We start from the raw sequence: 23,266 nt of genomic DNA, 5'->3' as shown, positions 1-23,266 counted from the left end.
AATGTAAACAGTACGTAGACGAATATTTCAAACAGTTGCTAAAAAAATGCACTTACAGTACGCGGCAGAAAGTAATGTACATCGACATTTAGAAGGATTTGTAGAGACCTACAAAAGGTCATATATAGGTAAGAGTGACAGAGACAACGCTCTACAAAACCGAAATATCATTCTAAATGCACATTACTACATATATATACATTATACATTACATATACATTACTTTCTGCCGCGTACATCAGTACAATGGTATAAAATTTACCGCACTATTATATAGTGCGTTTTCTTGCTTTAGAGACATACCTACCTATTCGTTTGTGATCAGATATTAAATGCGCGGATAGTAGATAAAATCAATCATTCATGGATGAATGAATTTCACGAGCATTTTTATAAAAATAGATTTTTCGGCTTTCCCAGATTAGATTAGCAAGCGAGTCAAGAAAAAACTGGGTTTTTTTCAACAAATCCTTATTTATACCTACTTAGTTTATCATCCAAGATATAAAAATTAATATCTAATTATGTATACCGCGTAAAATTTAACTCCTCAAGCGCCATTTTAAATTTCATGTCAAAAGTACGATTTCGGTCCTTATTTTGAAGTTGACCCATAGAGTTAAAATAACGCGTGAGGAAACATTTTTTACGGACTATATACAACAGTTCAAAATCAAAATCGTTGAGTCTCGTTATACTCTCAATTTAGAAGCAGACCAATCGAATAAGATGAGGTCGTTTCACATAAACACGTCCATATCAGTTACCTATTGAACCGAGGCATATCAGACTGGTAAAAACTGGACTGTAGCCGCAGCAAGCAGCTTCTGATAACGCAACACGACCACACTACTTGGTCAAACGGCATAGTTCTATACAAAACCGTTTAAATATTGCTGGCAAGTTCACATAAAACGGCTGGAATCTTTAAATTCTTCCCACTAAAACACCAAAACAAGGACGAAAAGAAAGGCTGATTTCCGTGAAAAGTAGAGACAAATGGTTCGCAGGGGACTCGGCTTCTTATCAGTGCGGTGTCATTCCGAGACGTTTTATAAGTAGGCACGCGAGCGGCAGCCAACACTACACGCACAGATCGCGTAGTGGCCAGTTCTTTTGAGAATAATTCATATCGTTTATTAGCTTAAGACATAATGTTAGTGTTTCCGCAACTGAGGCCCGAGATAAGGGAAGGAGGATGCAGGGTACCGAGGTGGATGCCAGCGGAGCGGTTCGCTCCTTACTTTGCCAGGCCGAGTGTTTTTTCACACATCCAAAAGCAGGTGCGATTTTTTATAAGGATTAATTAATTATGAAAGTTTTTTTTTACATTTTAGGGACATCCCCTTTTATCTAATTTTATGTTATGAGCATTGACAAAAAATTAAATTCGCATTGTTTAAATTCCCGTTTTCCTTGAGACACATAACACATAACTGACACATAACTGACGTAATATACAACTGTTTTTACATTTTATGATTTTAAGAGATTAGCCCACAACAGAAATAAGTAACATCTAATCATAAACAATCTGAACTTTCTGTTTATTTATTTTTTGTTTTTTTATTTCTATAGGATGAGGATGAAGATTCTAGAGGTGGGTCATCCCCGGAACATTCCAATGATTCTGGAGGAGAGATCGGGGAAGGAGTTTGTGGGTGGAGGGGGTGCGGTGCGAGGTTCCCCAATGTGGCGCGTCTGTCCGCCCATGTAGCGCGGCTGCACGCGCACGCGCAGAGAGACGGCCTCTTCTACTGCTCTTGGAAAGACTGCTCCCGACCTCAAAGAGGATTCAATGCACGGTAGGTTTGCCTTTTTCCTTTGCTTTTAATGAAAACTTTTAGAACTTGTAAAATACACCTGCTGAGTAATTATAAATTCGAAAGTGTGTCTGTCTGTCAGTCTGCCGGCTAGCTTTTCACAGCCCATCTATGCAACCTATACCTTGGTACAAAGGTGGCTTGCATCTCGAAAATGAACTTCACAGCAACACAACAGTTCACAACCACTTTTTGTCCCGCAAAGTTTTCACGGGATTTTTAAATTTCCATCCGTTTAGCCGTTTTTGACAGGTATAGAGATAGGTTGCATCCTGGGGACAGACATGGACTATTTTTTATCCCGGAAAATGAATTAATACGGAAAATGAAAAAATAGATCCCACTGGATTTTCCAAACACCTAAATACACGCGGGCAATATATAATATAAATCCAATGTACCTAATACCTTACCTATAAAAATTATATATAAACTTACGAAATCATTACCTATTTTAATCTCATGTATTTTTATCAACAGATACAAAATGTTAGTCCACGTGCGAACTCATACAAACGAACGCCCACACACGTGCAACCAATGCCAGAAAAGTTTCTCCAGGGCAGAAAACCTGAAAATTCACCTTCGGTCTCACTCTGGGGAAAAGCCTTATGTTTGTCCATACGAGGTAAATATTGTTTCCCACATAATATTTGTAGCATATGTAACGTAGTTAAAGAGCTTGTAAGATTAAAAACATTTCATTCAAAAATCTCTTAAAGTGTGAAATGTCCTTCCGAAACATCCGTGTTTCCTGGTAGATTATAACCTTAATACCTTCAAGGAAACAGGGTATAGGCAACTTCTAGGTAAGCGCGCTCCAACTTAGACCTCATCATTGCTTTTTATTAGGCATGATCGTCGTCTAGCGTAAGCCTATCTCACAACAAAAAAACGTGTTCTTGAGTTACTTAAGGCCAAAAATCGTTAATGGTTATGTCAGACCGTGTCCGGACGTTAAACACTTGACAAAATATCTTATCACCTAGTCTCGTGGCGTTTATTGAAGCATACATTGTAATGAATGAGAGGGTAAAGCTAATCGCTCAAGTATTCAGTACATACAAATATCTTCACTCATAATATCAGAAAAAGATGGCGCATTATTTAGAAATTTTTGATACTTTACATTCAATATTTGATCCCAAAATTTCGTTGTCCACAGGGTTGCGGAAAGGCATATTCAAACTCCAGCGACCGTTTCAAACACACGCGTACCCATACAGTGGACAAACCCTACTGCTGCAAAGTGCCAGGGTGCAACAAACGGTACACCGACCCATCGAGTCTAAGAAAACACGTCAAGACATACAAACACTTTGCCAACGATAAGGAAAGTCCGAGACGGGAATCGTCCGACGAACGCCTCAGCTCCGATAACTTATCGCCAATGAGGGAAAACAGTTCCTATGTCTTCCAACCTCCATCACCACACCGCCTATCGTACAGTCCAACATGCATAACATCACCTAAATTGTCATACAACTCGATGATTCCGTCCGATGCAGCGTTAGGCGCACCTTTGACCTACGCACCTGTGATGGATCAAGTCAGCCATCCATATTCCAGAACTCCTATGAGAGTTCCCAGTAACGAAATATCCTATTTGGAGTATTCACAGATGTATGACCATGCATACAGGAACTACTATTCGTGCAGCTTCAATTACTCTGTATTGAGACCAAATGTCAATGAGAAAGTATTCGCCTATGATGAACAGGAGAGGTTTCAAGATATAACATTAAATGATACACCGGAAACAAATGATACAGAAGAAGCTCCTCTAAATTTAATTTGTGCCAAACGGATGGACTGCCCGCCTATTACTGAACTAGTCAGGCACACAGACTTGCCTTTAGATTTAAGTACTAAGAGTTGATTGTTAAATAAAAAGAAATATTTATTCGGAAATGTGGTTTATTTAAATGTATAATTTAACCTGTATAAAAACTAATGATTTTTACAAACTTTTGAAAATCAATAGTTGCTCAGCAACTAAAACTTTGATGGTATACTTTTCAGTTACAATAACATTAATCTATGTTCAATAGATTTATACTGTAAAAAAGCTTTACACAAGACTTACATTTTTTGCACAAAAAAGTTAGATATTATGTATAGTCCGCGACAGGTTGAGATGACAATCGGTGTATGACCGCACACCTGCGCTCGCCAGCACCTTGGTAGCGCGGGGGCTGTGCGGGTGTGTGGGGCGTTCCCTCCCCGATTGCTATCTCAACCTGTCATGTACTATATATAGTTTATGATTATGACAATGTACAACCGCCAAACTATCTTCAATAAAAGTCCGTTTTTAAATTAGCTTTGTATTTGATAGATAACTATCTAGGCGTTAATTTTACGAGTACTGAGGAATGTTTATGTCACTCACATAAATGTCACTGCACGAGTTACTCGAGCCAGCCCACGAAGCGCGTGGAATAGTCCACGGCGGCGGAGAGGCTGTGCTAAGCCCGGACCAGCCGTGCCATGCCCTCCGCGATGGTGTTGAGAGCTGCGAGGTCGTTACGGGCGGTGTCCAACAAGTGCGCCATCCCGCGCTGTTGCAGCGATAGGAATTGCTTCATGTCTTCTTGCGCGCCTGCAGGAGAAGTTTTAATAATATAAATAAAAACTAGCTTATAAGTACCGCAAATTGCTAATGTGGGTGGCCGCCATTTAGTGACGTCAGCACTAGACTGAAGTTTCGAGCTTATGGTATATTGTTACTTAAATATATAGTCAAATGACTTCAAATATGACGTCATTACGATTCTAATGAGACATGGTTTCAGCGCAATAGCAATTTGCGGGATGCCTACGTCATAATAGCTATCTGCATGCCAAATTTCAGCCCAATCCGTTCAGTAGTTTGAGTTGTGCGTTGATAGATCAGTCAGTCAGTCACCTTTTCCTTTTATGTATTTAGATCTAGTGATTTATCTATACTATCATTAATATTATAAATGCGAAAATGTGTCTGTATATCAGTCTGTTTGCCATATTTTCACGGCCCATCTGTTTTACTGATTTTGACGAAATTTGGTATAAAGACAGTTTGCATCCCGGGAAAGAACTTAGGCTAATTTTGGTCTGCGAAAATCAAAGATTTGGAAATTCCCAAGAGATTAAAACAAAATCCACGCTGACCAAGTAACAGACATCAATTAATCAGCACAGAGATAGCTTGCATCCCGGAAACGAATGTAGGCTCTTTTATCCCGGAAAATCGAAGTTCCCAGAGATTTTTTAAAAACCTCAATCCACGCCGACTACGTCGCATGCATCATCTAGTACCTAGTGTATAAATAAAGAGTAGCTAACCCGCCCGGTTTCGCTCGGGTGGAATTTAGAAAATCGGCGTGGGGGTAGAATTTGCTAAAATCCTGAAATAGGTATCTATGTATTTTTTATTTTGTATCAATTTTCATGGAAATAACTTGAAAAATGACGGACTTTCATAGAATCTTTCATCCCCTATTTAACCCCCTTGGCAGTAGAATTTTCAAAAATCGTGAAATATGTATTTTTATTCTTCACTGAAAGCTGAATATCAATTTACATCGATGTAACTTTAAAAATACTTGACTTTCATACAAACATCCATACCCAATTTACCCCCCTTTGGGGTAGAATTTTGAAAAATCCTTTCTTAGTGGATATATACTTTTTACAAAGAATACACCCTCCAAATTTGATGTCTCTAGGACCAGCGGTTTAGGCTGTGCGTTGATATATATGTCAGTCAGTCAGGACTTTGAATTTTTTATATATAGATATACTAGCTTATGCTCGCGACTTCGTCCGCGTGGACTACACAAATTTCAAACCCCTATTTCACCCCCTTAGGGGTTGAATTTTCTAAAATCCTTTCTTAGCGGATGTCTACGTCATAATAGCTAACTGCATGCCAAATTTCAGCCCGATCCGTCCAGTAGTTTGAGCTGTGCGTTGATAGATCAGTCAGTCAGTCAGTCAGTCAGTCAGTCACCTTTTCCTTTTATATATTTAGATATAGATTAATGAAGTTTCTTACCTGCATCCAAATGGTATCTTTCGTGAGACGCACCCGAGCTTGCGCTGCGTTGTAGTCGCATGGCGCACAGCAGCTCATTCAGGCGACCCTACGAAATAAACATAACAGTAAATAAAAGAGGAGACAGTACATGCCTATATTGATTGATTTTTATTAGTGTAGTAAATGTCAAATGTACCTAAATGAAAACATCGAATCCTCTTACCCCAATAATTTTAAGGATCTCTTTCTGAAATAGGATGACAGTGGGGCCGATTCTCTTGTACACAACCTCTACAACAAGTACGCGGCCGAAAGTAATGAACATCGACCTTTAGAAGGAGATAGCAGATTTTGTAGAGCGTTGTCCCTGTCATTGAGACCGACAAAACGTCATATAGGTATGAGTGACAGAGACAACGCTCTACAAAGCCGAAATGCCATTCTAAAGGCCGCTGTACATTACTTTCTGCCGCGTACTGTACAACAATGTCATCAAATCCAGCACAACGTGACATGTGCAATAAACTTTTGTACATCAATCAAGGAATTACTTTGTCATGACGTTTACCCAGCAATCCGGTAACAACCGGTTCAATAGATAAGTGACTTGGTGATTGTTACACGGTGCCTCGACACTAAAACTGATTATTATTATTATTTATTTGATAACACAGGTATGCACCTTACTTATGCTCGTAATGACAATTTAATGCGCACAAGTTGTATTTATGTACTTACAACATATTACACTTAGAGCCAGACCTTCGTTATTTTATAAAAGCTGAAGGTTTCTTTATCTGCGCATTGTGCACAGGTTTTAGGCAAGCAGGACAAGTAGGCATTTAGGTATAGATACATAATGAAAAATAAACACACGACGAAATTGTTACGACTAGGGTAACCAGTACTTTTATGCCTCTATTACTTGCACGCCACTGCCTATAGATGGGCTATTTAAAAGAAAAATCGCGTTCAATAAAGCTGCCAAAATTAGTATGCCTTTTGGTGTGGAGACCTTGGAGCCGTGGGGCCCGGGGGCTCGAGCTCTTTTTGAGGAAATTTCGAAAAGGGTTATCGAGTCAACCGGGGACCCGAGAGCTGGCAGCTACCTTGGTCAAATAATTAGTTTGGCCATCCAAAGGGGTAATGCTGTCAGCATCTTGGGTACAATGCCTCGCTGCGGTGGTCTCGATGAGGTTTTAGATTTAATTTCATTTATTTTAGTTTTAATATAATGTTTTTTTTTAGATTTAAGTTTATTTAATAGAATAATTGTCTGTTTTATTAATATTTTCCTACACATAATATATTTAAAGTATGACATTGGACATCAACTTGTAAGCAAATATTGGATTGCAACACGCATGTTTTTTGTTCCCTGATCCGTCTAGTAACTAGACGGAACAAAAAATATGCGGATTAGCAATTTAGTGCCTTGCACGACTTATATATCTACTACACACTGTAGAACTGTACTGCCTGCACATAGTAAGAACTTATTTCCTGGCATGTCGTAATGAAATATAAGCAAAGTTTTTACCACTAGGGTAAGCAGTGTTTTTTTTTGTTCCTGTTACTGTTACTTTGTTCGTGTGGATTTAGGTTTTTGAAAAACTCTGTTTTTCCGGGATCAAAAGTAGTTTATGTCCTTCCCCGGTATGCAAGCTATCTCTCTACCTTTCATAAAATCGGTTAAACTGTTGGGCCCTGAAAAGCTTGCAGAAAGACAGACACACTTCCACATATTAGTATGGACACCAACTTACAGTATAGCTGATTTGTAGAGCGTTGTCCCTGTCATTAAGACCGACAAAACGTCATGTAGGTATGAGTGACAGAGACAACGCTCCACAAAGCCGAAATGTCATTCTAAAGACCGATGTACTTTCTGCTGCGTACTGTAATAAATGTGGCGCGGGCAGGTGAGCCACTCTTTTTTTAGAAGAATAGAATAGGATAGATTTTTATTCAAGTAAACTTTTACAAGTGCTTTTGAATCGTCTTTCTTTCTTTTCTTTTCTTTCTTTAATTTACCACTGGTTCGGAATGCCGTTCCTACCGAGAAGAACCAGCAAGAAACTCGGCGGTTGCTCTTTTCAAGAGATCGATTTACAATATTATTATACCATACTGTACAAGCAATTGCAGCCCCGTGCATTGCTGGAGCGAGTCAAATTCAAGCTTTATTATCGCAACTCGTTTAATGAAGCTTAATATGTAGTTATCGCTACTATGGGAAAGGTTTTCAATCATGGAGCAACAGTTGACTAAATATTCTTGAAATAAAATATTTCAACTAGTTAAAAATAGAACAGGTGTATCATTATCAACTATACATACATTGTATTACATCCGCAACATACTTACAAATTCGTCCGTCTGGAGATAAGGGCCGATAAAATCATGATAAAAGTCACCACGCAATCAACGAGTGGCTGAGCACCAAATATTTTGTCTCAAGGCCACCCTGTACGCAGATTTATTGACGGGCATAATAATCGTTGATTTTGTATTGAAGATTATCAATATTTCAAATCCATCACGTACGAATGCTGTCCAGATAATGATATTTCTGTACCTATTGTAACACCACTTCTATTCTGGTAAATTAAACTAGTTGACAATTCAAAAGCACTCGTAAAAGTTTACTTGAATAAAAATCTATTCTATTCTATTCTTATTTTTCTACTAGCTTATGCTCGCGACTTCGTCCGCGTGGACTACAAACCGCTATTGCACCCCTTTAGAGGTTGAATTTTCAAAAATCCTTTCTTAGCGGATGCCTACGTCATATAATAGCTATCTGCATGCAAAATTTCAGCCCGATCCGTCCAGTAGTTTTAGCTGTGCGTTGATAGATCGGTCAGTCAGTCACCTTTTCCTTTTATATATATTTTTCTATAATATTATCAGTCAAGAAACACTCTAACATGCGATGAGGGAACAATTGCGTTTCTTTCATAAGCTGTTAGTTCTAAGTTCTTACGCACGACTTATCTGTCTAAATTTGTAGCCACCTATAATTTGAATTATATAATAACTTAGCACCTAGGATTTGAATAATGTAATTTTCAGGGTTCCGAACCTCAAAAGGAAACACGGAACCCTTATGGGATCACTTTGTTGTCTGTCTGTCTGTCTGTCTGTCTGTCCGTCTGTCTGTCAAGAAACCTACAGGGTTCTTCCCGTTGACCTAGAATCATGAAATTTGGCAGGAAGGTGGGTCTTATAGCTGGCATTAGAGAAAAATGAAAACTGAAAACCGTGAATTTGTAATTACATCACACAAAAAATAATAATTTGTGGTCATAAACTAATAATTAGTATTTTCAATTTTCGAAGTAAGATAACTATATCAAGTGGGGTGTCATATGAAAGGTCTGTGTGTGTGCCTGTGCATTCTAAAACTGATTTTTATTTATTTTTATGCATCGTAGTTATCATGCAAAATGTCAAAAAAATACGACTGAATTACGGAACCCTCGTTGCGCGAGCCTGACTCGCACTTGGCCGGGTTTTTTTGTATGATTCTGTTGGTGGTATAATAAATAAAAATAAACAAATCGCTTGCAAAACAGTGACAAAATAGTAATTCGTCGTTATGACGAAACACATAGAGAATGATATTATATTTCGATTATGATAGAGGCCAAAGTTTTATTGAAAGAAGATCGATTCTAATCTAAAGGGTTCAAACTTCAACACATCAATAACTTGAGTTGAAAGTTTGTACTTGTGGGAAGGTTTCTGACATAGTAGGTACCATCAACATACAAGTCGCAAAGTTGTTGCCGGGAGGCTGCGGATTCATTAAAATGGCAGATTCGCAAGTTTGCCATAGATGAGACGATAATTTTCAACTCACATTATAAAGGGGTGGTGCGGCCAGCTGCGACGCCAGCTCCTGCAATCTAGCGCGAGCCGCTTCCTCCTCAGGACTCAGTGCTACGCCCACCAAACCAACCACTTCTTGACGGGCTATTACCTGAGAAACGATACCTATAGTGTTATGTTATGTAGAACAGAACAATAGTCACTTTAAGAGTAAATGTAAATAACTATCCAATGTAATCCTAATCTATACTAATATTATAAAGAGGTAATGTTTGTAGGGGTAATCTCTAATTGTAGGGGTAAGGGGATTTTGAAAATTCTTTCACCAGTAGAAAGCTACATTATTTCTAAGTGACATAGGCTATATTTTATTTTCAAAAAAATTAGAGATCTCTACGAAAATTGTAGTAATGTGAAAAAAATCGTCTCGCCTGTGAGCTTCCGTGACGTGCGCTGCGTAAATAGTTAAAGTTACACGAAAATAATGTTCGGTGGAATTGTTCCTCTTAAACATCTCTAAAAAAAGTCCGCGATAGCATATATCTATCATTTACGGTAGGCTCACAATAACCATTTTTTGATTTTGAAATGTGGTCTAAAACAAAGCTTTACTTTCGAAGGTGTTTTTACTATTATAGTATTAATTCTTATCAAAATAAAATTGTCCGTCATCTCAAGTGTTTAATTTAGACTTAAATTTCCCTTTGTATCATTTCATTTAGAATAATATTTTAGGAGATATCACGAGATTAAAATAATGGCGACGGCCGCGGTAGTCCGGCAGACACAGGAGTGTAGAAGGCGGGTAGAGACTAAAGAGGCGCGAGGGGCGTAACCACGGATCGACGTAATTTTTTGCGTGGATATAGAGTGACTCTGACTTAGGCTACTTTACTTATGAGTGCACAAACGCCCTTAGTCCATGTCAACTCTCAGTCCAAAAGGAGGATTTAGTCCAACTTTGGGATGTAGCTGATGCTAAAGTGAACGTATCATACCCGCAGCAGCGTGTGTTTGAGCGCGTGCAGCGAGGCGGAGAGGCGCGCCAGCGTGGAGGCGGCGGCGGCGCGGCGCGTGCGCAGCTCGGCGAGCGTGTCGGCGGCACGCTTCAGCCAGCTCGCCTGCAACGCTGCCTCCTCGCTCTGACAGCGCGCTCGGAACTTTATCTACAACCATTTAACCGCATTATGGCTTGTCGCCCATTTATCGCTTGAGCACTGTAAGAAAATCGTTTTCATAGTTATCGTAATCGACAGCAAATTCTGCCCTTTCATTGGTTGATTACCTCTAGGTTGGTCCCCCACTAGGTGGACGGACGACATCAGACGAGTCGCAGGGAGCCGCTGGATTCAGGCGGCGCAAGACCGTGGCGTGTGGAAGTCCCTACAAGAGACCTATGTCCAGCAGTGGACGTCTATTGGTTGATGATGATGATGATGATTGGTTGATTCACTGTTTACATTTTTTCACAACCAATCAAGGGGCCGAATTTGCTCCCGATTACGATAACGCCAAGAGTTTACATAGAAAACAAAAACGCGTGCGGCGACCCGCGCAAGTGGGTTATGGCACTAAAACTAAACTTGAGAAGAGTTAATACATCTTTTTGAAATGTTAAAATCGGATTAGATATAATCGATAAACATACCTCTGTGAATCCTATGATAGGGACTGGAATATAGTTCTCGGGATCGGGATTATCGGCCTGAGCCTGTTTCCAGAGACGCATATCCATACCTATAACAAAACATTTACAAGCAATATAGGTCCGTTTTTTATTTCTGTATTTCTGATGCTAACAACTGCTGCTGTTATTTAATACTAGTTTATGCCAGCGACATCGTCCGCGTGGGCTACACAAATTTCAAACTCCTACTTCACCCCTTTAGTGGTTGAATTTTCAAAAATCATTTCTTAGCGATGTCCAAGTCGTTATAACTATCTGCATGCTAAACTTCAGCCAGATCAGTTCAGTAGTTCGAGCTGTACGTTGATAGATCAGTGAGTCATTCATTCAGTCAGCCAGTCAGTCAGTCAGTCAATGAGTCAGTCAGCTTTTCTTTACTTTTAGATTACTAGATGATGCCTACATGTCACACCATGATGCCAAGTTATTTAACACGATACCAGCCGCATTTTTAATTGCTCACCTGGAGGTGGACTCTGTAGGTACTGCTCTAGCATCTGTGGCGCGGGACGGGTGACCGGGGTGACACTAGAACAACCTGCGTTGTTTAACGCGGTACGAGCCGCTCCTGCGTTCAAAAACGCACCAAGCTCCGATGCACTGATGTGGACGTTGTTGGCTGCTTTGTCAGTTACGTATATCATAATCTGAAATTATTTACAACCCTTTACTCTTGGAAGCGGTGATAGCCTAGTGGGTAAGATTTTAAGATGGTAAGGCATTCATTTTATAATTATTCTAGTACCGTAAGACCTATTCCACTTTTTAATACGCTTTACTCACAACCTTGAATGGGAAGCTGGAAGAAATCTCTGTTCAGAGATAAGCATTTCAATTGTAACTTAATTTACTACTATTATGTAACTATAATTGATACATGGTACATGAAAAATAAAAATAAGACGTCAGCCTCCTAATCTCGGGGTCACATGTAAGTTTTAAGCAATTAAATATCACTTGCTTTACCGGTGAAGGAAAATATCGTGAGGAAACCTACATGCCTGATTGCCTGAGACCGCGTTTATTTGATACGAATTCGTTCGCGCCGAGACAATGCGCTTTTGCAAAGTGGCCGCGCGGACTGCGCGCGGCGGCCGCCTATAATCGTCTGGAGAACGCGCTGCTATAGCGAAATACGCTTTATTTATTCAGCAACTACGTTTTGAATTCAATGAGCAAAGTAACAACCACTTTTTATATCGCCATTGCTAGCCGACTTTGATTCATTTCAGTTACTCTAATTTCATCTTTATTTTCACGTGTCCATTATGCGGAATTTGACTAAAAGAAAAAAGTTTTGATTCCATAGTTGTACAAAACTTAGGTGTAAGCAACTTTGTACTGATTGGAAAGGTGGAGGGCAACCGGACTATCGGACACGTAAACGCGCCACGCCAACGTGCATTTAAGTAATTCTTGGCCATTTACATGCTGTTGTGTAAACAATAGAATTCCCATTTGCCAATAAACAGCTGCTTGGCCGCCGCGTTCACGTATACGACGTGAACGCGGCGGCCAAGCAGCTGTCGCCGCAAGAAAATATCGTCTAACTGCAGCCTGAGAGTTCTTCAGAATTTTTCAAAAGGTTTTTTATTGTGAGATAGGCTTGCAGGATAAAAAGTAGCCCATGTCCGTACGGCTCAGGGATGCAAGTTACCTCTAAACCAAATAGATGATGATAAAGATCGATAGAGTGAATGAAAATAATATTTACCAAGCTTTTAGTTTCAGATATAGCCTTTATGGATTCAATATTGACAGCCAAGTTTGGTTTGTTCCCCAGAAGGCTGGACAGTGAAACTATAAGAGACTGTTGATTGTTCCTGTCAAAAAAAACATCATAAATTCCAATGTTACAGTAGAACCATTTTTATAAGCTGCTTTTATAGAACTACTATTTCCACCGATATGTAATAATTAGATACCGATTTATGTCTCCATTATAACAATAAAACAATAGTAAAAAATATGACCCCCCATTTACCCTTCCCTTTCCCAGGAACCCTAAAAATATCAGTATGGCAGCCCCAAAGATCAGGAATAACTTAATTTGATACTTTAGAATTACTTATTTTTATTTCTGTTATATCAAATTAGGTTATTCCAGGTCTGTCATATTAATTTCAGAGCTGCCATACTGATATTTTTTTTAAATTTGCCACGTTTTTCCAGTCTCATAATCAGATTATTGCAAATTGACGTGACACAGTAATCTGATTGGTGGAACCTAAACGGTGCGTTTGAGCGAACTGTGAGACCTCATAATAACGACGGTTACGCACTCATCCGATCCGTGTCCGAGAAAAAAAGTTTCTTTTTGTTTTGTATGAGAGCTTATGACATATGTCGTAGATATATTTTTTAATATCTGTATTTTCACGGATTTGGTGAGTGCGTGATCGCTGTAATGTTAAACTTTTGAAGTGGTAATTTTACTTACTTAATTTCTTGTTCTGTTTTATTGAACTGCAAGGCAACATGTCCATCTTTGTCCTCTTTGCCACCTAACCTCGAGTATCCCACGGCTTTGAAGCGACAGAGCGGGTTCTGCTCGTTGAGCTCTAGCGCTGGTGCATTACGACTATAGTATGCTTGGCCTGAAATCATTTTTCACTCAGAACAAAACTCATCATCAACATCACAAGGGTTAAGGCTTATATTATTACTAGCTTAACAAAAACACAAGTTTGCTCGTTTTCCGCGAAGAAGTCCCCGTTTACCAGTGGCGTGCACAGGAGTTTAAGCCAGGGTATGCATTTAGGTATGAACTTATTTTACGGCAGGTTATACTTAAAATTAAGCATTGATTTATTATAATGAGGGTAAGCAGTGCGTTTATGCTTCTATGAGCTGCACGCCACTGCCGTTTACATTACCTCTTCTCTTTCAGAGCACTCCCCTCACACCTTACAACAGCATTGGGATCCTTGGAGTCCACATTTCGAGCGAGGTTCAATTCCGCGATCATTTGGTAAGCAAGGCCAAATTAGCCTCCAAAAAGCTTGGGGTGCTCAAAGCGGTACTTCGCGCCCGAGCACAGGCTCCTACTCTATAAAGCGCAAGTCCGCCCACACATGGAGTACTGCTCTCACCTTTGGGCTGGAGCACCCCAGTTCCAACTCCTTCCATTTGATCGGATCCAAAGGCGGGCTGTTCAACTTGTGGACGATCCCAAAGTAACCGGCTCGCTAGAAAGCCTGGAGCACAGACGTTACCTCTCTATGCGTGTTCTATCGCCTTTAAAATGGGGAGAAGAGCTTTTTGACCTCATTCCATTCCTCGTTGCTGTTGTTGCTATAATAAACAAAATAGAACCATATGTACCAGTCCCCCACTGCGCCTGCAGCAGGTTCCACTTGGCGAGCACCTGGTCTCTCTCGTCCCCAAACACGCAGCAGTTGAACACCGCCGCGATCAGCGCCTCGTGAGCGTTTGTTGGGCCTTGCGGTTGCTGTTGTTGCTATAATAAACAAAATAAACTTGAAAAGTTAAAATTCAATTGCTATGCAAAAATACCACCATAGCCAAAATAGTTCGTTTTGTCGTAATATTATAAGGGATGATTTATGCTAGACTGTGCCAGGCCTGAGGCGTGCGACGTCTGAAGAACGACCGACGCGCGGCAATCCACGGATTGCAATTTTGTATGAAGAAACGTAACACGGACGATGTTCGGATGACTCGGACACGGCACGGTCTGATGTGACCTCATACAAATTCCTAATCTGGCTCGGACGCGGCAAGGCTCGGGCCTGGCACGTTCTAGCATAAATCATCCTAAAATGAGTAGATGGCATCTGGCGAACAGATTTGGACTTCTTATAACTCATATATACAATTTTTTTTAAAGTTTATACTCAACTAGCTGGTGCCCGCGACTTCGTCCGCGTGGATTTAGGTTTTTTTAATCCCGTGGGAACTCTTTAGTTTTTCGGGATAAAAAGTGGCCTATGTCCTTCCCCGGGATATAAGCTAACGGTGTACCAAATTTCATCAAAATCGGTTAAACGGTTGGGCCGTGAAAAGCTAGCAGACAGACAGACAGACACACTTTCGCATTTATAATATTAGTATGGATTACTGTTTTCGTACATTGTTGTTCATGTTCCAAGTCTAACACACTCTTATTTCTAAAATCAATTTAAAAGTTATACAAAACCTATATAATATAATTATATTCAAATACAAACCTATTAATTCTACTAAAATTTTCAAAAAACTGATGTAATTGAAAGTTTTGTGATTTTGAAATTAAAATCAATTGCCCTTCGCAATTGATTTTTGCACTACTGGTTAGTATGTAAACAACGATAAATAAATGCAAGAAACGAGAACATAAATACTAACCTGTGGTTGTTGTTGGCCAAAGGTGCCAAGTCCAGTGCCAAACCCTCCAAAACTGGTTGTAGCTGGTTTTCCAAATGTGGAGCCAAAATTGGATCCAGTGCCAAAAGTATTCCCTCCTAATGTATTGGTGCCAAATGCTGGCACTGCACTGCCAAATGTTGAAGTACCAGCCCCGAAGCCTGTGCCTGGTCCAAAGGTATGAGTTCCAAAGGCACCAGTGCCGAATCCTGAAAGGATTATACCAGTGGCAGTGTTAGAAAAGACTGACAAATAAAAGAGGTTTAACCTATGTTATCATTGTTGTTTTTACTAAAGTATCTTATTTAAACTATCTAACTTATTTAAACTAACTATCACTAAAGTATTTTATTTAAAATTTAATTTTTAAACATCTTTGCCATTTGATATTCACACAAAGAATTAAAAAAAATACAGGATACAATTAAAAAACAAAGGGCGACTTTATCGCTAAAGTGATCTCTACCAGGCAACCCAATAGTAAAATGTATATTTCTTCTACAGCAAACCAAGATTTCATATTAATTGCATTAAAATGGTTACGAACAGGCTGAGATAATTTTTTCTAATATACTTAACTAGCTGATGCCCGCGACTTCGTCCGCGTGGACTTAGGTATTTAACAATCCTGTGGGAACTCTTTAGTTTCCTGGGAAAATTCTACTCACAAGGAGGTTAAAACAGGGGTTTAAAGTTTGTATGAAAGTCCATTGTTTTCCCAGGTTATTTCCATGAAAATTGGTATTTGCCTTGCCGGTTACAAATGAAGAAATACATGTTTTAGGATTTTTGGAAATTCCGCCCCCACGCTGATTTTCTAAATTCCACCTAAGCAAAGCCCGGACAGATCAGCTAGTATTTCACAAAAAATAATGTGTATTTTTATCAATACCTGTAGCAGGTTTAGCAACAGTTGCGCCAAATCCTGTTCCTCCAAAAATAGAAGGTGCAGTAGTTGTTGCAGTACCTAGACCACCAAATGGTGCTGGAACATACAAAGTTCATACCAGATTATTATCATTTAAAAAAATCTTCTATGGTTAAAACATGCCTTATTTGAGTGTTACATTAACTATCCGTACCCTTATATAAATGCGAAAGTGTGTTTGTTGGTTTGTCCTTCAATCACATCGCAACGGTGCAACGGATTGACGTGATTTTTTGCATGGGTATAGATAAAGACCTGGAGAGTGACATAGGCTACTTTTTATCCCAGAAAATCAAAGAGTTCCCACGGGATTTTTAAAAAATCTTATTCACGCGTACGAAGTTGCGGGCATCAGCTAGTAGATAATAATAGAACTGAATAATAGAAAACACGGTTCATCTCAATCACATATTTCGGGTGTCAGCAGGGTGCTAAAGGGTGGGTGGGGCAAACTTTGTATATTCTAATATTATACTAAATTGTCTTATCTATTTCTAAATAATAATAATAATAATAAATCATTTATTGTTCCAAAGCGTTGGTAGAAGTATAAGAATATTTTTCTGACATATTATCGCGACAAAAGACTTCCTTAAGTAATAAGTTTATAATATTTAAATTTTAAATATGTGTCTAGAACTTATTTCTTAGTAGGTCAGTAGGTAGGAGAATTTTTAACAGTTTGTACTAGGTATTTAAACTTTAAATAGTACAAAATCATTATCATAATAACCAACTAATTAATTACAACTTTACTACTAAAGGTGACTGGACAGATCCATCAACGCACAGCTCAAACTACTGGAGGGATTGGGCTGAAATTTGGCATTTAGATAGCTATTATGACATAGACATCCATTAAGAAAGGACTTTTGAAAATTCAACCCCTAACAGGATAAAATAGGGGTTTGTAATTTGTGTAGTCTACGTGGACGAAGTCACATATTTTGGGTATCAGCAGGACGCTAAAGGCAGGGGAGGGTGTGGCACACCCACCCATCTACAATCCACAACCTACATCCATGTTAGCTGCACAGACCCACTCTCACAGCTCATTTCTCTGCCACCAAAAAGATTGTATCTTAATAATAATTAAGGTATCAAAAGTATTGTATTGTAACTAGCTGATGCCCGCGACTTTGTCTGCGTGGAATTAGGTTTTAAAATAAACCTGTGGGAACTCTTTGATTTTCCGGGGTAAAAAGTAGCCTATGTCACTCTCCAGGTCTTTATCTGTACCCATGCAAAAAATCGTTGCACCGTTGTGACGTGATTGAAGGACAAACCAACAAATAGGCACACTTTCGCATTTATAATAAGGGTACTGTTTGTTTAAATTGTGGTTAGATAGTTTTTTCACCAGAATAAAACAATAAATTCTATGAAATAATATACCTGCACTAGACGCTGGTGCACCAAATGCTCCGAAGGCAGATGAGGATGTAGTGGTTCCAAAACCACCAAACCCTGCTGTACTAGTAGTAGCTGTATTAGTGCTTCCAAACGAAAATGTAGCTGAAAGTAAAGATAGCCAAACATTATTTTTACATGCGTTAATAAATGTGACGAGAAGACTAACAACCTAATGAATGTGATATAATTATAGGTAGCTCAATTTAGATATACATGCCCAAGATACCTATATACTTACATATTCAAAATTCAAAACAAAGTAAAATCTAAAATGTAAATAATACAATACTAACGTTTGGAAGCTGCTCCAAAACCGGTACTTTGAGAACCAAACGAAAACGCCATTGTAAAAACAATTTAATAATTGATGTATATAGCCAGTAGTAGTCTAGTAAAGTCAAAAAGGAAACTTATAGATATTACTATGTAAACTTTAGTAAAATAAAAAGAAAGAAAATTATTTTATAGATTTTTGGTTTTTCTCGCTATATGCAGTATCCTATACCCTGTATACATCCTACTCTATGGTATCCTATATGTTATTGGTCTGTGATGCAGACCACAGATGCAGACGCAGACAGGGGTGCCGGGTCACTCCATAGGTCACTCGGTGACCCGTGTCAGGTTCCATAGAGTAAATCACAGTCTTGGATGAATGTATACTATCTCTATGATCACAGTACAGAGTAGAATACAGGAGTAAATAGGGATTACTGGTCAGAAACGTAGTGATTATATATACTCTTTGCTGGTCAGTGGTCTGTGGTTCCCTGTATATTATTCATGGACATATTATTTTATTATACCGTAGATAGAGTAATAAAGGTAGATTGAAGTACTGTGTAACCGCATAGGAGATAGACTTGAAAACCAATGTTGGGTTTCACCTGTGGTTTCACGGTACTTGTTTGAATAGTCAAAGCATTTGACGTCGTCGGCCATGGTAGTACTTAGAAATTCTTTGGCCATGGTACAGTGCAACAAGGATCTTTAGGCGCGTGGCCAAAATTGGAATTAACGCCGCCATCTTCTGAAGTGTCACGCTTTCCCCTGGTTTGTGGTGTTTCTAGGTAAAAAAAAACTGAAATTCACTGTTTATTTTTAAATATTAGAGCTATTCTAGCCTTCTCCATAAACGTGACACTGGCGAAACACTCTGTGTCCAGCTGGCACACCTAAAAGCCAATAATTGGAAATTGAATTGAATTGAGAGCTATTCTATATACATTAACATCCCGATAAGTTTACTGTTTAGATATAGCATAAATGTATCTGCATCTTATGACTTTATTTAGCACTACGTAATTGAGCAGGTAAACATGATAGATTGCAAGCCCATGGTCTATCAATGGTTCTTATTATTCTTTCTCGCTGTGGGAACAGAGACAGCTTTCCCCATTTCTCATTCAGTTAAAATTAGACAAAACTTACTCGATTTTCAACACTGACTTTTTCACTATATTCCCTAAAATTGAGGAGATTTTATTTGCTGGCAGCCTTTGTTCAACAACTACGCCCTCCTGTCAATGTCAAAGTGCGCCTAAAGAGAGCCTGCCCTTGTCGACTGTCGTCTTTTATCTTTTATCTTTTGTGCTGTCGTCATACTGTCGTATTGTCTACAAATGTTATTTTTCTATTCTTGATGGTTCTAAAATCGTTCTAAGAAATTGTGAATGTGAACATGTTTTGAACATTTTAAGATAATTTTATTGATTTTGGAAAACGTTGTTTTGCAAATACATAAATGGGAAATTCCGGTCTAAAACAACATTATGAAACGGCCTCGAAAACGGGAGTGCTACAAATATCTAATCATAGATTGAAGGAAATTCCAGAAGATGTTTTTCATTTATCAGAACATCTCCGAAATTTGGACATATCCAAGAATAAAATAGCACATATACCAGAAGAAATTAGCAGGTTAAAGTTATTGAAACAATTAAATCTAAGTACAAATGCTCTTCAAGTTTTACCAGCTACATTAGCTAATTTGAAAAAGCTTGAAATGCTTAACATATCCTTCAATTCTATTTCTTGTTTACCTGATTCTTTTTCAAGTCTAAGTAATTTGAAGCAGATTTATTTAAACAATAACAAGTTTAAACAGTTTCCTAAACAGCTTTTTGGATTGAACAGTCTGGAAGTGATAGACCTTTCGAACAATAAGCTAACGGAAGTACCGAGTGGAATGTCAAATTTATTTGCAGCAGAGTTAAACTTGAGTCAAAATGAGATATCATCATTGAGTGAGGATTTGTACCAGACACCAAGATTAAAAATACTGAGATTAGATGAGAATTGTTTAAGTCTTGACTCAATTACACCAAGCTTACTTAGAGATTCCAAAATTCATACAATAAGTATAGATGGCAATCTATTCGAACCTAAGCAGTTAGCATCACTTGAGGGATACAATGAATATACAGAGAGATATACAGCAATGAAAAAGAAAATGTTTTGATCATTTTTCAACATCATTATCAACTCATTCACTGGCCGTTACTGAGAGGCCCTCTCAGAATGAGAAGGGATTTGGCTTTAGTAAACCATGCTGGCCAAGTGCGGATTGGTAGACTTCACACATATTGAGAACATTATGGAAAACTCTCAGGCATGCAGGTTTCTTCACGATGTTTTCCTGCAACATTAAAGCTAGTGATATTTTAATTGCTTAAAGCGCACATAACTTAGAAAAAGTTAGAGTAGCATTTTTGGGAGCAGACACCTGACCTCTCTGTATTAGAGGCAGACTTCTTAACCACTAAGCTGTCACCGCTTTGATTTTATGCTTAAAGTGTGACAAGGTTCTCTTGGCACTTGAATGATATTGACAGAGGGGTACTGTTGGGCTTAAAATATTCAAACAAGAACAAAGGGGACACTCGACGGCAACGTTAGTTCCGATTTTCGCCACGCGCCAAGATAGCCTTGTCGCACTGTAGCTTTAATTTGTAATTAATAATTACACTATCATAAGTTATGAGGTTTTTTATGTATTATATGGATACTAGATTAATCTAAAGTTTTGAAATTTTTACAATTTTAATAAAGTTAAACACATTCATAAATAATAACCAACCTGTACAATTTGTTAACTTTTTTGTCTATCTTGTCAAGAAATAAAATTCTATTAATTTAGGTGTGCTCTGCATACATTATTTATAAATTATAATAGCATTAATTGAAATCATACTAGGTACTTGAAATTAGCTTAACATACTACATTATTTATATTATTACCTTCACTACACATTATATTATAATTTAAATAATATATTATTGTAATTTGTAATTAATCTGAAGAAGCTATTTAGTAAAATTTGTACATTACTAATGATGTTTATTAATTTTAACCTTGTTTTATAGCACTGTTTTGTTTTTGCCTGCTACTTACTGGAGGGATTTAGATTTTTTATATAAATTCCGGTAAGTATTATAATTGAACCAAATGTCGTAAAAAAACCGACTGTAGTACGGAACCCTCGGTGCGCGAGTCTGACTCGCACTTGGCCGGTTTTTTAATTAAAAAAAAAACAGTTTTTAACTACTTTGAAACAATTTCTTTTTAACTTCCAACCCTGGTAACAGCTACCCAAATGAGCAGGTAACTACTATCATGTAGGTAGGTTACATAATAAACAGAAATGCATGCTGCTTATCTTTTGTTAACCATAAAAATATAGACCTTGACCTAACATAATATTTATATTATTTTGATAAGCTTGATGTAATTTTAACTATTCACACAATACCTACCAAACATAAATATTCATTATTTTTATCTGACTACGCGGCAGCTAAGACAGGGTTTAGAAATAAGAACCGGCCAAGTGCGAATCAGACTCGCGCACTGAGGGTTCCGTAGTACAATCGTATTTTATCGACAGATTGCACGATGAATGAAAATGAATAGGTAAATAAATTAAATTAAAAAAAATTAAAAAAATTAAATTAAAATTAAATAAATCAAAGACTACTTACCTACTAGATCCTGTTCAAACCAATTTTCGGTGGAAGTTTGCATGGTTTGTACATCATATTTTTTTCTTAGTTTTTTATCATTCTCTTATTTTAGAAGTTACAGGGGGGCGCACTTTTTACCACTTGGAAGTGTCTCTCGCGCAAACTATTGAGTTTAGAAAAAAATTATATTAGAAACCTCAATATCATTTTTAAAGACCTATCCATAGATAGCCCACACGTATGGGTTTGATGAAAAAAAATTGAGTTTCAGTTCTAAGTATGGGGAACCCTAAAATTTATTGTTTTTTTTTTTCAATTTTTGTGTAAAAATCTTAATGCGGCTTACAGAATACATCTACTTACTAAGTTTCAACAGTATAGCTCTTATAGTTTCGGAAAAAAGTGGCTGTGACATACGGACGGACAAACAGACAGACATGACGAATCTATAAGGGTTCCGTTTTTGCCATACGGCCACGGAACCCTAAAAATAGGTAGGTATAGTTACCTAATACCTGTCTGTATCTACAGTTTTCAAATAAAGAAACTGAAGGTAAGGAAAATACTCAAATATTAAGTAGGTATCTACATACCATAATTATCATTATCATCAACCAATCGCTGGCACAACCCACGCGGGCTGACATGCTTCATACATCTTTGAGTACATAATATATGCATGCCCAGAGAAATTGGAAAGTGTTGGCCTAAGGATCAGCCGAACTAAGACAGAACATATGTTCTGTGACTTCGGTGGCCCATCCAGTTTCTCAGAAATTGCTCTAGGTGGCATAACCTTACCTGTTTGTTCCAATTTCCGGTACCTCGGTTCGCTCTTCCAAAACGACGGTAATATTGACCGAGACGTGAACAATAGAATGAATGCGGGATGGATGAAATGGCGACAGGTCTCAGGTGTTACATGCGACCCGCAAATGCCCCTTAAACTTAAGGGGAAAATCTATAAAACAGTCGTTAGACCTGTCACATTGTATGGTTCAGAATGTTGGGCGGTAAAAGGGACGGATGAAAGGAGAGTACATGCGACTGAAATGCGAATGTTGAGATGGATGTGTGGTGTGACAAGGATGGATAAGATAAGGAATGAATATATAAGGGGTAGTTTGAAAGTAGCGCCAGTGGTAGAAAAGATGAGGGGTAATAGGCTGGCATGGTATGGGCATATAATGCGGAGGGAAGAAAGCCATGTCACTAGAAGAATGTTAAGTATGCAT

At 38.3% G+C, this 23,266-nt stretch overlaps 3 protein-coding genes across 3 annotated transcripts; 2 read left to right on the top strand and 1 right to left on the bottom strand.

The window, feature by feature from the left end:
* The first annotated feature begins 974 nt into the window (after positions 1 to 974).
* LOC117981930 (zinc finger protein GLIS3-like) lies at positions 975 to 3,734 on the top strand. The gene is made up of 4 exons (XM_034968195.2): positions 975 to 1,283; positions 1,579 to 1,805; positions 2,304 to 2,451; positions 2,989 to 3,734. Exons 1-4 carry the CDS (start codon positions 1,155 to 1,157, stop codon positions 3,700 to 3,702), a joined length of 1,218 nt encoding a protein of 405 aa, XP_034824086.1. The 5' UTR covers positions 975 to 1,154; the 3' UTR covers positions 3,703 to 3,734.
* LOC117981929 (probable nucleoporin Nup54) lies at positions 3,729 to 18,579 on the bottom strand. Its single transcript, XM_034968193.2, has 13 exons — positions 18,362 to 18,579; positions 18,051 to 18,170; positions 16,620 to 16,712; positions 15,710 to 15,936; positions 14,687 to 14,822; positions 13,803 to 13,959; positions 13,077 to 13,185; positions 11,826 to 12,009; positions 11,324 to 11,412; positions 10,674 to 10,841; positions 9,707 to 9,826; positions 5,860 to 5,947; positions 3,729 to 4,425 (listed from the first exon to the last, which is right to left on the bottom strand). The coding sequence occupies exons 1-13, from the start codon at positions 18,411 to 18,413 to the stop codon at positions 4,292 to 4,294; spliced, it is 1,677 nt and encodes a 558-aa protein (XP_034824084.1). The 5' UTR covers positions 18,414 to 18,579; the 3' UTR covers positions 3,729 to 4,291.
* Positions 18,580 to 19,630: 1,051 nt separating this feature from the next.
* LOC117981935 (leucine-rich repeat-containing protein 57-like) lies at positions 19,631 to 21,414 on the top strand. The gene has a single exon (XM_034968203.2). The coding sequence runs from the start codon at positions 19,813 to 19,815 to the stop codon at positions 20,527 to 20,529; it is 717 nt and encodes a 238-aa protein (XP_034824094.1). The 5' UTR covers positions 19,631 to 19,812; the 3' UTR covers positions 20,530 to 21,414.
* Positions 21,415 to 23,266: the final 1,852 nt, after the last annotated feature.

This window comes from Maniola hyperantus, chromosome 4 (genome assembly GCF_902806685.2).
Source record: "Maniola hyperantus chromosome 4, iAphHyp1.2, whole genome shotgun sequence".
Classification (NCBI taxonomy): Eukaryota; Metazoa; Arthropoda; class Insecta; order Lepidoptera; family Nymphalidae; genus Maniola; species Maniola hyperantus.
The sequence above is the reverse complement of the archived record's forward strand: the minus strand, read 5'-3'. Positions and strand labels throughout refer to the sequence as shown.

Coding starts and splice junctions, on each gene's coding strand:
- LOC117981935 (XM_034968203.2), top strand. CDS start 19,813: ATGGGAAATTCCGGTCTAAAACAACATTATGAAACGGCCTCGAAAACG.
- LOC117981929 (XM_034968193.2), bottom strand. CDS start 18,413: ATGGCGTTTTCGTTTGGTTCTCAAAGTACCGGTTTTGGAGCAGCTTCC. Junction 10,842..11,323: donor CTATCATAGGATTCACAGAG/GTATGTTTATCG, acceptor AAATGGTTGTAG/ATAAAGTTCCGAGCGCGCTG. Junction 4,426..5,859: donor AAGATACCATTTGGATGCAG/GTAAGAAACTTC, acceptor CTTCTCCTGCAG/GCGCGCAAGAAGACATGAAG.
- LOC117981930 (XM_034968195.2), top strand. CDS start 1,155: ATGTTAGTGTTTCCGCAACTGAGGCCCGAGATAAGGGAAGGAGGATGC. Junction 1,284..1,578: donor TTTCACACATCCAAAAGCAG/GTGCGATTTTTT, acceptor TTATTTCTATAG/GATGAGGATGAAGATTCTAG. Junction 2,452..2,988: donor CTTATGTTTGTCCATACGAG/GTAAATATTGTT, acceptor CGTTGTCCACAG/GGTTGCGGAAAGGCATATTC.